The sequence below is a fragment of the Caretta caretta genome, chromosome 26 (genome assembly GCF_965140235.1).
Source record: "Caretta caretta isolate rCarCar2 chromosome 26, rCarCar1.hap1, whole genome shotgun sequence".
NCBI lineage: Eukaryota > Metazoa > Chordata > Testudines > Cheloniidae > Caretta > Caretta caretta.
In genome coordinates, this window is record NC_134231.1 from 2,243,427 (window position 1) to 2,258,109 (window position 14,683).

The 14,683-nt window shown below is 51.7% G+C and overlaps 1 protein-coding gene across 1 annotated transcript; it reads left to right on the forward strand.

The window, feature by feature from the left end:
* Window positions 1–205: 205 nt before the first annotated feature.
* NODAL (nodal growth differentiation factor) lies at window positions 206–5,899 on the forward strand. Its single transcript, XM_048829126.2, has 3 exons — window positions 206–518; window positions 3,371–4,182; window positions 5,169–5,899. Exons 1-3 carry the CDS (start codon window positions 206–208, stop codon window positions 5,319–5,321), a joined length of 1,278 nt encoding a protein of 425 aa, XP_048685083.2. The 3' UTR covers window positions 5,322–5,899.
* The last annotated feature ends 8,784 nt before the right edge of the window (window positions 5,900–14,683 follow it).

Consider the following 14,683-nt stretch of genomic DNA (forward strand, 5'->3'; position numbering starts at 1 on the left):
GAAGGTTTGACAGCTCTGGACTCAGGATGGAGGGAGTGTTGACATCAAAGGATTGCAGGCTAGAGCCTGCTCAGGGAGCCTCAGGTATATAGTGTCAATAGGCAGCAGTGAAGAGGAAAGACTCAGAGAGCCAGACAGCTCCGGGTGTTGAAAGGAGCCAGAGGGAAGCGTAAGAAGCTTAGTTTGGAGAGAAGCAGCAGCAGCTATGCCACCCAGGAACACTTGCGGCTTGGAGCTGGTGTGTTGGGCTCTCATCCTCATGCAGCTGGGCATGTCAGAGTCGACCGGTCTCTCACAGCAGAAGGATGAGCAGCAGTTACATACAGCAGGATCTAGCCCAGGGCTAAAGAGTTTGTCTACAGTCCGTGGCTTCCGGCACCCACACCCTGCTCTCCGGTACCCCTTGTACATGATGCAGCTGTATAGATCCCTCGTGATTGGGAAACACCTGGGACAGCCCACCATGGAGGCATCAGCACTGCAGGAATCTGACTCAGTCTTAAGCCTCGTAGCTAGAAGTAGGTGATGTTCATTTATTCTTTTTCTTTCTTTCTTCCTTCCTTCCTTCCCTGTGTTTCTAGCTTGCCCTAGGACCTGGCTCAGCAGCAGCAATGCTGTGATGGGGGTTGAGCCCTCAGGTTCGTCAGGACCTCATTGACTGATTGCTGCTTATCAGACTCTCCCCTGTTGGGCCTTGGCTATTCCAGTGCTTCTCTTGCCATTGCTTTTGTGGATTGGGACCCCAGACGTCTGTGAAGAAGGGACCCCATGGGGACCCAATCCACATCTGTACTGTTTTGACATCTGGCAGGAACAAGCTTGGGCAATAGCCAGTTGCTGTTTTGTTAACGGGTGGCATGTGGGGAGAGAAATGTGGAGGGGGGAAGTGGGGGTGGGGCGGGGATGTCTTGCTCTGAAGGGGTCAGCCTGAGCCTGGATCCTGAACTCTGCAGTGGGAGGACGCTTGCCCTAGCTTCCCCTGCCAGTGGTTGAAAAAAGCTAAGGTGTTACCCTTGGGATCCAAGCTTTGGCTGGCAGGTTATTTGGAAAGGCAAATCTTTGTACAGAGGAGTAGGTCCCTTCCTCAGCCTGCCACAGGCCAGCATGGGATCAGGGAGATTGGCTAGTGCCCTTAAACACGCCGGTGTCCTGTCTCAGGCTGTAGAATCTGGGTGCTATTGCAGTATTTAGGGGCACAGTGCAGCGATTTTAATGAACTGCTTGTTGGATGCAAAGGAGAACATGGATACAGCAAGGAGAACAGCCCCTTGGGACGGCGAAGGGAGCAGACTGTCTAATTCACCAGGCAGTTTTCAAAGCCTTAGGGCATTGCATTTCTAACTCCATTCATGGGAGCCCTCGGCCTGCCGACTGCAGCAGTGGCCTCTGATTCTGAAAAACGACTGTATAATGGCAAGCAAACATTAAAATAGCTGCAGAAGCAAGCACGGCCAGATACAGGAAAGTTTGAAATAACCAACCGCCTAGCAAAGTCCTTAGAAGGAAGGAAACAGACACCCTGGTAAATCTTATTCTAGTGCTTTGGAATAAGGGTGGGGCTTCTTCCCATCAGCATAATTCCTGTTTTCTCCACTCTAAGTCGCAGGACTTTATTTAATTAATGCTGTAAATAACTGACAACAGGGAGCATTTTCAAAAGCACCTACCCTAAGTCACTTGGGTAAAATTTGCCAATTTTACCCAACAGCATGAACAGCATTAATGAACAATTCTATCAGGAGGCAGTGTGGGTTAGGAGCTAGACCCCTGGGTAAGGACTCAGCTCTGCCACTGCTGCTGAGTGACCTTGGGGAAGTCACTTTACCACTCTGTGCCTCGGTTTTCCCATCCCCTTTGCAAAGGGCTTTGAGAACAACTGATGAAAAGCACTAGGTGAGAAGTAGGTATTTACGCAGGACTCTGATCCTATGGGAATGGATGGGATATCAAAGCCTAGTCTGGCTGACTGGTGGATGCCATGGTGCTTTACATTTTCAAACAACCCAACAAAAGGAAACTACTTCGGCTGGGATTTTCAAAGGCGTCTAAGTGAATTAGAAGCCAGAATCCCATTGAATTTTAATGAGATTTTGATCACGCATTCCCTTAGAGGTTCCTTGAACCCCCCCAGCCCTCATTAACGGCAGGACTGTGTTAATCAGTGCTTGGTAAGACTGGGGCATGGTCAGGGCAAGCTGGCTGCAGCTCAGTCCGGGTAAGGTGGAAGAGATACTGGGAGAAGCAGCTGGTGGATATGGGGAGGAGTCGCAGTTTGACCTCCTGTGGAGCAGAGGGCATAGGATTAGACCTGCCCCTCTTGTTGGGGGTGTGACCACCATTTAGTACTAGACTGCAGTATTGGGGTGCATTAAAGCCTCAGCTGCTCCGGGGGGGCTGGCGTTGGTGGGGGAAAGCAGGGTGAAGTTTGAGGTTCACTCCTGCCATACTTCCTGGCTCTGGGGAAGCTGCTGCATCACTACATAGCTCATTCGGCCCAGGGAGGGATGGCTTTGTGCCTTTAGAGAACAGGACACCTAAATACATACTATAGAAAAGGCCTGGCCAGGGCCACCAAGGCCCAGTGAGGCCAGGACAGGGTGGTACTGCAGTGCCCCAGGGCCAGCACTGGGAGGCAGAATACTTGGGGGAGGCAGATGTGCCCAGGAGCCCCAGGGGGGTGCAGATGCTGTGGGTCTATTCCTACCTCCCCTGGTGAGGGGCAACATGCTCTCCTGCGTGAAGGCCGGGCAAGGCGGCTGATGCCCCGGGGCGAAGGATGGAGCTGGGGCCGGGGTGTAGGGAGCAGTGCACAGAGCGGCAGTTCTCCCTGGCCCTTATGGGACCCATGTAAAGAAGGTAGAGAAGGCGCCTTGCCCCCTTGGCCCCTACCTGCTGTGCACCCTAGGCAGAACCCAGCGAATTAAACCAAGAAACAAGATACGACTCCCCATGTGGGGAGTAGGGGGGTAATCTGGGTCCAGGCTGGGGGAGATCCATTGGAACGGGGCAGAGCATCCCACACCCAGGGGAAAGGGACCATTGTGAAAGCGAGAGGACTGCTCCCCCAGGCCTGGCCCATTGCCCTGCTCCACCATGCACCAACCAGCAGGCCTGGCCTTCATGGTCATGGGGGGGTGAGGGTGTTAGCAGGCACACAGCAGCTGCACCCCCAGAAGCTCCAAGAGGCATTGTGCCACCCCCCCCCCCCAGTGCTCTCCTGGGGGCATTGCAGCTCTGCCCACCCCTCACTGCGGTACCAGTGCCCCGTGGGCAACCCCTGGATTCTTTACAGTCCCCAGAAGGGGCTGTGGGGTGAATGCTTTGTGCTGGACAGGTCCCTCATCTCTGGCACTGTGTTGGTCTCTCGCAGGTTCTCTCCAGGCTGGGGATCACTGGACTCTCTCTTTCGACCTGACCTCCATCTCCAGCAGCGATGAGGTGAGGCTAGCCGAACTGCGGGTCCGCCTGCAGTCCTTCCCCCAGGCCCACAACGTGACGGTGGACATCTACCACAGCCACGAGCACAAGCGCCAGGGCAACCAGACCTGCGTGGACAGGCTCTTCCTGGGCACCTTCACCAGCAGTCCTGCGGTCAGCCACTCCTCCTGGAGAGTGTTCAACGTCACCAGCTTGCTCCAGGCCTGGCTCCACCAAGGGGTGGCCTCCGGCAACGGGAAGCATGCAGATGCTCAGGGCTCCCAGGGGCAGGAGCGGACTGGGTCAGACAGCAATGTCACTGACTTGACAGGTGTGCAGAATTCCAGTGGCTCCAGCCAGGCGGAGCCAGCCGTGTCCCATGGTGTGACGGACAAGGTCCTGCTGGTCGTCTTCTCCAAAGATAAACCTTCAGCAGAGCCCTCCTGGGCATCCACCCTCATCAGAACTGCGGAGGCCTCCAAGCATGTCATGATTGACAACGCCTCCAAAGAGCTGGGGAACCGCCGGCACCGCCGGAACAAGCAGGAGAAGCGAAGGATTAAAATGGCAGACCTCTCCACCCCGGGCCTGGGGGAGGAAGGCAGGTCTCTGTGCAAGAGGGTGGATATGATCGTGAACTTTGAGCAGACTGGCTGGGGAAGCTGGATTGTCTACCCCAAGAAGTACAACGCCTATCGGTGTGCGGGAGAGTGCCCAGCGCCCGTGGATGAGACCTTCAAACCAACTAACCATGCATATATCCAGGTAAGTGAGGCCTCTTCCTCTCTGCTAGAGCAGAGGTTCCCTAAACTGCCCCCCAGCACTATGGGATGAGCGGTCCCCTGGCTCTGTGCAGGCTGTAGTCTGCTGAGCATGGAGATTATAGTGAAACACAAAGAATAGTGGGCAGTTTCCCAAGTTTCATCTCATGTAAAATGCTAAGCCAACTACAGCATCCTAGAACCAGAGACATTCGAAACGGGAAGGACCCATTAAGTCTACAGTCCATGTCCCCTTTCCCATCCTAAAGCCATTGCAGGATTGGCCACTGTGCTTTTTAGTGTATAGTCTAGTCTAGTTTTAAAATGTCTCAGAGCACAGGGCTTCTGCCACCCAAACACACTGGGGTGAATTAAGACTGGGGTGGCGGGGAGGTTCTCAAGCAGCCGCTATCCGCTAGCTGAAAGCAGCTCCTCCATGCCACAGGAATCTCAGTCAGGCCCTGCAGCCAGCCGGAGCCAATGGGGTTCTGTGCAAGGGTTGGCTCCTTTACCTGCAGCAGGTCCTATCCTGGGAACATTGGTACATCCAGGCTATATAAGGGGAACCTATACTGCTGTTGAGTGGGTACTGTGCTCTAGGAGCAACCTCACTGATTTCAGCAGGGCTACTCACAGAGCAAGGACTACTTGGGGGCAAGGGGCAGCTCTTGTTCTGTTTGTACAGTGCCTTGCACAATGGGGTCCTGGGTCATGGCCGGGGCTAGTGTGTGCTACCAGGATACAGATAACAGCAGCACTTTTTGTGGGAGCAAAATCTGGCCCAAATCCTGGCTGGTGATTTTCCAAAGGGACTAGTGATTTTGGGTGCACAGCTGGAGCGGACTTGCCAGGGCCGGGTTCCCAGAGGGTGGGTGCTCAGCACTTTCTGAGAATCAGGCCTCTGTAAGGTCACTAGACTTGTTGGCCAACCTTGGCCACAGGCTGCATTGGTACAAGCCAGATGACTAACGCCTTCCCCTTTCCCAACAGAGTTTGCTTAAGCTGTACCAGCCCAACCGGGTCCCCTGTCCAGCCTGTGCTCCGGTCAAGATGAGCCCCCTCTCCATGCTGTACTATGAGAAAGGGGAAGTCGTCCTCCGCCACCATGAAGACATGATCATTGAGGAATGTGGCTGCAACTAAAGCAAGCTGTTCTCCTCTGGGTGACAGAGATCCTGCGGCTCAGTGATGAGCACAGGCAGGCTACCAACATGAGACTCGAGGCTCGTCCTGCCCTGGGGGTGGCAGGGAATAAGCCCTGTGCAGCCAGGAACCAGTCCACAAGGATCTGAAGTCTAAGTGCTTATAAAGACAAAGGCTCAGGTCATCACCCACCCACAGATTAATGCATGACAGGGATCAAGCTGCCCTGGTGGAGCTGTCCTCTTGGGATTCCGACCTGGCCTCTCCAGGCAGCCCTCACTAGAGAAGGCTGGGAAGAAGACCGAGGAGGATAAAGGCAGAGCTGTGGGAAATGCACAACACCCCCCTTGACATTAGACCCCACCCCCGATGGGAGAATCTGGGAAGGCAAGCTCTGCAAGGGGAATTTCATGGCTGTTGCCTTCCCCCAGCAACCCCTGCTGCAGCTTTGCCTGAACTGGGCCAATGCTGGCCAGCAAAAGGTACTCACTCAGGTGTAAATAGCTCTTCATAATGTTCTGTGAATGTTGTAAATAGATAGATCTATATTTCGTGCATATAGGCCAAGAGATTTTTATCGCTACCCCCCAAAAACTGTTTTCCAGCAAAATAAATAAATAAATAAATAAAAAATGGAGCGTGCTAGTTACTTTCCTTTCTGTGGGCTTCCCCTTATCTACATGTGGTGTTATTTGTCTAAACCAAACCAATAGGCATTAACTGCTCTGCCGTTGTCCTCTGGGGCTGTGACGGCACGGTTTCCTTTCGGAGTCTGTATTTCTAGACACTGCACTGGGAAAATGTTCTCGTCTGCAGGATATTTGATGTGAAGCATCTCTTGCAAAAAGGTTAGGAGCCAAATTCTGCTCCCAGCCGAGGCACCCAGGAGGCAGAGAGCAGCATTTGACCTTGGAATGGACAGAGCCATTGAGAATGCAACTAGCTTGGTCTCCTTTGTTATTGTTCACTATTGTTAAACATGGCAAATGCTGTTTGTTTTTCTTCCAGGTGTGATAAATGTTCTGGCCTGTTACAGTCTGGCTGAGAGGAGAGGCACAGGTGTTTGCTTTGAAAATCTCAACCATTAGTGTGATTAAATATTAAGACAGTCTCGGGAATTTAGATATTTTCTATTACAATGAACACATGGCATTCTTTTTAGGATTAGTATTACACTGGGTAACTGGGTACACAGATTGGAACCCCATCGTGCGAGGTGCTGTACATACACAGACAGTCCCTGCCCTGAAGAGTTTACAGTCTAAACAGACAAGGGTGGCAGAAAGGAACTATTGTTATCCTCATTGAACAGATGGGGAACTGAGGCACAGAGCAATTCACTGGCTTGTCCAAGGTCACATGGGGATTCTATAACAGTCTCAGGATTTAAACCCAGGCCTCCTTAGCCCTAGCCAACAGCTTAAGCACAAGACTATCCTTCCTCTCAAACCCTGCAGGGCTCACTCGTAACCAGAAACAACAAGACGGTTGCTACTGGCAAGCAAACTTGTGAGTATCATGGAGGTGCAGAGGTCTGGACTGAAATGTACCGGACTCCTCTGGACTGAAAATCTCAGCTCAGCTCATGCTTCTAGCTTCTTCAGTACCCCTTTACCTCTAAAATCTAACTCACGGTGTTAAAGCCATGATAACTACACTATGATTAAATAACTAGATCCACAATACAAGGTCTTTTCTTGTATTATTGACCAATAAACAGACAGACATATTTAAATAAAATGGTGCCTGGCATATTCCAGAATCATGCTTTGTTTTCACCGTTGCAATTACTTCTTTGGCTTTAATCTCCATGGGACCCCCACCCCACCCCACCCCACATACACACACACTCTCTGTACTTCCTTTGTGCATTGAGGCCCCCTGGGGAGGGAGCTACTGTGGCAGAGGGAATCCCTTACAGCTCAGCAACACCGAGCACAGGGCCCCGATCCTGTCCCTGGTGGCGAGGGAGCAAACACTGGCTGCTGCAAAGACACTGAGCATTCCTTAGCAGCAGTGGGGGGCCCTCAGCACCATGCAGGATCAAACATGGCAGACATGCCAAACCCATGAAAAAAAACCAAACAGACAGAAATTGAGCTAATTTTTGGTTTAATTGGCTTGTGAGTTGCTTGTTGGCTAGTTTTTGGCTTGTAGCAAGCAGGGGCAAGCGGGGGGAGAGAGTCCGGGGTGCACAGCGGGCCCACCATAGTCCCAGACTGCATGCCAGGGGGATCTAGTCACATAGAGTGCTGGGGTTTTTAGGGATTGGCTTGTTTTGAAATAGGATTAGCTTGTTTTTTGTCTTATTGTGAAAGTCGGGGTGCTTATTTACCCGTGAAAGTTGGCAATTGTGCAAGCCACAAAGTGCCAGGGGCTGACTCCCCACAGCAGAATATGAGGAGATCTCATTTCCCCCAAGTGGGATCCTGGGGAGGGTGGATTGTCTCTTGTGTGGCAGGGCTGAGCGCTCACCACAGAGGCAGGTTGGCTCTGCAAGCCACTCATGCTCTCAAACATGCCCAAACTAATGAACTCGCAAGCTAAGCAGCGAGTGCTGCCAGGTATTGTCCACACAGAGACAGCTCCTCTGAAATCCTGCCTTGGGAACAGACAAACCAGGGTTCCACCCACCCTGCTAGCTCCCCAGCTGCTGGCCGTCGGGCCACTGGCAGCCACTGGGAACTAGAACAGTCCCCAGACTGCTCTAACTTATGACAGGGAACCAGCTTAGCCCAGGGAAAGAACAAGGAAGGCAAGCCAGCTGAGGGTAGGGCCACTGTGTCCAGGCTGAGATCATTCGATCCATCAGCAGCCTGCAATATCATAGAGCTGGGCAAAATTTTTCCATCAAGACACTTTTTTTTGGAACAGAAAACAGCTTTTGCAACAAAATGGAAATTTTTGTAGAAAAAATGGTTTTGGTTGCCATGTCGGGGGGAAAAACCAAACCAAAACAACCCACAGGACCCAAAATTTCCGTTGTCAAACACTGCAGAAAAAGAGTTTCCATTTTTCAAAGACAATTTTTGACATAAAGAAAAATGTTTTGTTTTCATCATACAATTTCCATGGGAAAAATATCAACTTCCCAACAAGCTCCCAAAAGCCCTGCTTAGGGGTGCGATTGGTTTGCTTGAGACTCCAGAGGGAGTGAATGGTGGTGATGGTGGGGGGTTTTCACTGGCTTCCTTCCTACTTCTCAAGCCCCAGAAGATAGTGAGGTGGCATTTGGGCCCCTTTGATTAAACAAATAATGTGTGCATGTGAGCACGTGTGTGCATTTGAGCAGGACACTGATACAGGAGGCATGATGTAGTTAAATGGGTTTTGTGAAAGACAACCAAGCTGCCCAATGAATGGGAACATGCACACGGTGGTATGAGAATGAGTCCGGAGAACGTTCACTGGCTGATTCATAGGTTGCCTTTCATTGGAGGACAAAGCTTGTGAAACTCCGTCATCCTGGGAAGGGAAGGGAAGGGAAGGGAAGGGAAGGGAAGGGAAGAGCTAAATGGATTTTTTCTCTCTCTTTCTTTTCTCCCACATCTTAAAAACAAGGAAGAGATTCCCCCCAGTTACACATTTTAGCCATGTCCTTTGCTCTCACATCTGGGACCTTTTGGTTTATGAGGAGGTGGATGTTTGTGAAACAAGAGAAAGCCCCAGCCCACCCCACTCCCCAGGAGGGCTGGAGCTGCAGCCAGACTCTCAGCTATGGCACCACTACTTCACTACACAACCCGGACACATCCCTCCCTGAGCAGGTCCATCCTGTGCACCGACTGAGGCTGGGGACCAAGGGAAAGCATAGCATGCAATGATGTAATTAAAGACTGTATCATCATGCATAATACAAGGGGCTGAACTGCATGTTGCAGGTCCTCAGGCGAGTCACTGCCTTGCACCGAGCCTGCCTTTCTCTCGGGGTAAGGTATGGAGAATGATACCTTCTGTGAGTTGTTTGCTAGAGAAGGGCACAGCATTCTGATTGCAGAGAGTGGAAGGGAGAGGTTTCTGTCTCCCTGCACAGCCCGGTCCTGACCTGAGTCTGGAGGTGGGGGTGGGTCTCTACTTTCTTTGCCTAATGATTTTTCTTTCCTCAGACATCTGTTGGTGGCAGCCAGCTTTACAGCACAGCATTCCTCAAGCCCATCTATCCCTTGCCAATAAGTCTCCAGCAGCCCCCTGCCCCTGTGACATTGCTCCAGGGCCAGGGACTCCCCTCATTTTAAGGATCAGGGAAGTAAGAGATAACAGAAGCCACATCACGACCAGGAGACGGTCATGTTTCCAACAGGATCAGCCAGCGCACACTTGCGAAGCCCGACTGCATTTCCTAGCAGGACAGGTCCCCAGGGCAAGGCAAGGCAAGGCATTCCCCACTTGCTAGTGCCTTGTCCAGTCTAGCTGAAAGTATCCGGAGCAACGGGGCCTTCCCCACAGCCTAACCTGGCTCATCCCCAGCAATCCCTGCTGTCCAGCCCTGTTTCTCCTTGCTCAGGGTGTCCTGTCTGTTACTGAATGGCTGTCTGACTCTGGGGAAGTTTCCTACCCATGGGACTTGTGCATCCCTCACCATCTGTACAGGACCCACGGACCCCTCTACCACACCCCGAGAGACTGGCCTGGTCTGGCCTGGCCCAGCCCTGTCATGCATTCCCTCCGAGAGCTAGACACCCTCTCTGGGGGTGCAAATCATGCCACCCACATCGGAATGGTGATGAGCCCATACGGGTTCCTGTCCCCTTGCTGCTTGTCATGCTCAGAGCACCCCTGTCCCCCACACCGCAGAGCCAGTGCTCATGGTGCCCCCAAAGAGCAAGCCCAAAGGATTCTGGGATGGCTCCCAGAAGAGGCTGAGCATGGCTCGTGATGGGACAGAGGTCAAGAAGCCCTTCCTGAGTCCCCTCCCTGCTGCAGAGCCCCAACAGCAGGAGGATTCCACATCCCCCCAGCCGCCAGCATGGGCTTTGGCCTGATTAACTCCAATCCACATCCAAGCCCAGGGATAAACAAAGCGCGTCTGGTTCTCACAGCAGAGGCCCTCCTCCCGGCATTGATCACCAGCGCTGCTTACATATTCAGCTGGTATGTCCTGCTGAGACCCGCCAGTAATTAACAAGCCACTTGAGGGTCATTTGCAGGAGCCATTAAACTGCTCCGAAAAGGGGGAAAGCCTTGCACTGTGCTAATGCCAAGCATGAGTCAGACGCCCCCAAAATTATAAGGCTGGTTTAAAAAACAAACTAGGAACCTGGGGGCTCTTTTTGCCTTCTCGGTGTTGAGTCTTTATGGGTTGCATTTCCAAGGTTTTGAGTGGGTACTTCGAAAGCTAAGACTCTCCTACAACTCCGGGAGCCAGGGCTTTAAGAAGAACATCAAACACCAGGAGACTCAGGATAAAAATCTCATTGATCTTGCTATGCATGGTGCCTACTTAAGGGCATAGAGCTCTGGGGCTTGCACTATGAATGGGGACCTAATCTTTGTTAGCAAAAAGCTTTGCAGCCCCTGTGAGCATCAGCCCTTCTGACAGCCCAATATACATTTGCTGTGTTAAGGAGAAGGCTTTTGTTGGGAAGAACAGCAGTGCAGTGAGACCAGGCACGCTCTGGCCTCTAGACCCTAAGTGCTCAGGCAGTTTCCACGGGCAGTGCCAGTTACTGTGTTCCCTGCCTTTCATGCAGTAGCCTCCTCTCTGTGTTCTGAGGTCAGTGCCACTTGTGAAGGGAAAGTCCTGCCTCTGGGTGCCTGCCCAGGGCTCTCGCTGAAGTCAATGCAAAGCGCAGGCCCATCACCCATAAGAGGCAGGGCAGGCAAGTGGGTAGGGCCCTGGGCTAGAAGCCAGGAGGCTTGTGTTCTGTTCCTTGTTCTGCCAGGGACCTGCTGTATAACCTTGGGCAAGTCACTTCCCTGCTCTGTGCCTCAGGTTCCCTCCTTCCCTGTCTTCTCTATTTATTATGCTCAAATAAATTGGTTAGTCTCTAAGGTGCCACAAGTCCTCCTTGTTCTTTTTGCTGATACAGACCAACACGGCTGCCACTCTGAAATCTGTTTAGACAGTAAGTTCATCAGAGCAGGGATTGTTTCTCATGCTGTGTACGTACTGCACCTGGCACCATGGCACCTCGGCACCTCATGGTGCTACTGTAAGTATCTGAGGGTAGAACTGGGGCCTGAAACGAATAAATCAATCAACCAAAATGTGCTGAACTTGGGGGAGGGGGAACAACTCCTTTAGGGTCTCTTCACCAGCCCAGTGAAATCTGCCTTGAGCGCCCTTCCAGGGATCCGCAGAATGGCCAGTGGGTCTTCAACTGAAAGAGGAACAAACCTGTGCTGGAAACCACTTGGCTGCTTTCGACTGGGGTTAGAACAGGGGAATGGTGCATAGCACAGCTTCCACGGTGTTGGATTACTGAGGAGGAGAGCGCCCCTGCTTGGCTCTATCCCCCACTGGCTGTGGGCGCAGCTCCGAGTCAGGCTGAAGTTGAAGTTTGAGCCAAGCTGCAGTATTCTCAGCCTCAGCTCCTAGCCTGCAGTTCTCCATCCTGACCATAACGCAAGCTCTGCAGAGGCTCAGGCTGCTGACCTGGGGCGTGCACCGTTAGTCCTCATGAAAGATTCTGCTCTAAGTCACACAATCCGAGGGACAAACAGCTTTGCACCTAAGCCAGGTCTGGCGTACAGTTCTAATTTCCCTCCGGGACATGGCATGTGTGTCTGTGTAGACTCCTCATCAACGTGCTGGGTGAAATCCTGGTCCTATTGAAGTCAGTGGGGGGTTTGCCATTGACTGAGCGTGCAGACACGGCAGCATAGCGGCTAACTCACTGACAAGGTGATTGGGGTGAAGGCCTTTTAGGAATGGGGTGAGCATCCTGCCATTTGGAGCAGTTTGGTCCCTTCTGCAGGCAGGGAATTTGCCCTTCAGAAACATCTTTACAAGTTGGCCTGGGCAGGGATGAATTATTGGTCTCCAGGGAGAAAGGAATCATCCCAACCTTCCCCCAGCTGGGTGGCAGGTTAGAACAGGAGACTCCAGCACCAAAGCAAGGGGACTTGGAAGAGCAAATCCCACAGAATCAACAGAGATGCAGTTCTTGCATCATAGAATCCTAGAATATCAGGGTTGGAAGGGACCTCAGGAGGTCATCTAGTCCAACCCCCTGCTCAAAAGCAGGACCAATCCCCAATTAAATCATCCCAGCCAGGGCTTTGTCAAGCCTGACCTTAAAAACTTCTAAGGAAGGAGATTCCAACCTCCAACCTGGCTGGAATCAGGAAGCAAATCTCATGGGAAAACATATCCTCACTGTATTTGCAAAGTAGAAACGTAGCCAGTGCTTTGGTTGCTAGTCAAGTTGATAAATTGGAGACAGTTCAGAGAAGAGCCATGAAGATGTTTAAAGGACAAAAAAACCTGCCTTATAGTGATAGACTCAAGGAGCTCAATCGATTTAGCTTACCAAAGAGAAGGTTCGGGGTGACTTGATCACAGCCTGAGAGTAGCTACCTGGGGAGCAAACATTCGATAATGGACTGACTCTTCTATGTGGCAGACAAAGATAGAACAATGGCTGGAAGTTGAAGCTAGACAAATTCAGGCTGGACACAAGGTGCCCATTTTTAACAGGGAGTGTAATTAACCAGCGGAACAATTTACCAAGGGAGGTGGTGGATTCTCCACCACTGGCAATTGTTAAATCAAGACTGGATTCTTTTAAGCTATGCGCTACTGGACCAGGAATTATTACAGGGGAGCCCTAGGGCCGGTGTCATGCAGGAGGTCAGACTAGATCATCACAGTGGTCCCTGCCATCCTGGGAATCTATAAACACCGAACCTTAGAATCGTTTTAGCTTCCTCTCTCAGTGCATGAGGCCAGATTCCTGAGACTGTCTGAGTCATTGCTCCAGTCTGCTGTACTTGACCTGACAGCAGTGTAAATTTGCAGACAGCATTAGCCTGATTATTCTGCAGTTCAGGGCCTGCAAGGGTCTCTGTCAGCAATGGAAACCTGTGGGACTTCCCACCTGCCTGTTTGCTTAACAATATCCACCCTCAGGAAGGCCGAGCCCGAGTTCTAGGAGGGGAAGATAAGGGGAGTTTGCTCTGGATCCATATGAAAAGGAGCGAGTGGGAGTAAACAGTCTGAAGGGCTGTTTATGGGGAAATTGCTTATCAGAGGCACAGGATTAATGCTAAAGCAAACTGTTGATTACGGCCCTGCCTGGGCAGCACCTGGGCCAGAGGGGAGCACTGGTTCCACCTCCCCTCCCTGATCCTTTCACTCACTGGCTCAGCTGGAGACGGCCCCTTTGAACAGTGTGGATAAGGCACTGGCTCAGAGGAAGGATGGCCCAATGGCCAGGGCACTGACTAGCTGGGACTCAGGTCAGTTCCCTGCTCTACCACAGACTGCAGAGGGGACCGGAGGAAGTCACTTGGGCTTTACAAAGTGTTACCCCAAGTGAGTAGGGAGCCTAGGTCCCATTTAGACTCTAGACACGAATGGAAATTAGGCGCCTAAATACCTGTTCAGGGTCTGCACCCAAGTCACTAAATGGGCCACCTTGATTATCACTAGAAAAGCTTTTTTTCTCCTGCTGATAATAGCTCATCTTAATTAATTAGCCTCTTACTCCACCTTTTCATATTCTCTGTATGTATATTTATATCTTCTTACTATATGTTCCATTCGATGCAGCCGATGAAGTGGGCTGTAGCCCACGAAAGCTTATGCTCTAACAAACGTGTTAGTCTCTAAGGTGCCACAAGTCCTCCTGTTCTTTGTATGAGCCGCAGTCTCAGTGGAAGTCCTTGGAACGTAGGCGACTCTGTGCCTAAGTTAGCTTTAGAAATGGGACTTGGTCTCCTTACTCATCTAGTAGCTTCTGACATTTTTATCCTCCATTCCCCATCTGTGAAATGGGGCTAGCAGCCCTGCCCTCCCCCACAGGGGTTGTGAGGAGAGACACATTAAGGGACAGCATCTGAGCATCTCACAAATACCTAAGATAGTGAGATAAAGTAAAATCCTCCCTGAACCTTCATGCCAAATTCAGGCTATGTCTACACTTACATTGCTCCCAGGGCACAGCTGCACTTCTGTAGCACTTCAGCACAGACCCTCACCACAGCGAGAGGAGGGGTTGTCCTGTCATTACAGGGAATCCGCCTCCCCAAGAAGTGGTCGCTAGGTCGACGCAGGAATTCTTCCATCGACCTAGCGCTGCCTGCACTGGGGGTCAGGTCAGCTGACGATGTCTCACAGGGGTGTGGATTTTTCACACCCAGGAGAGAGACAGCTATGCCAGTGTAAGTTTCCAGTGTAGACCAGCCCTCAGGCTGACCCT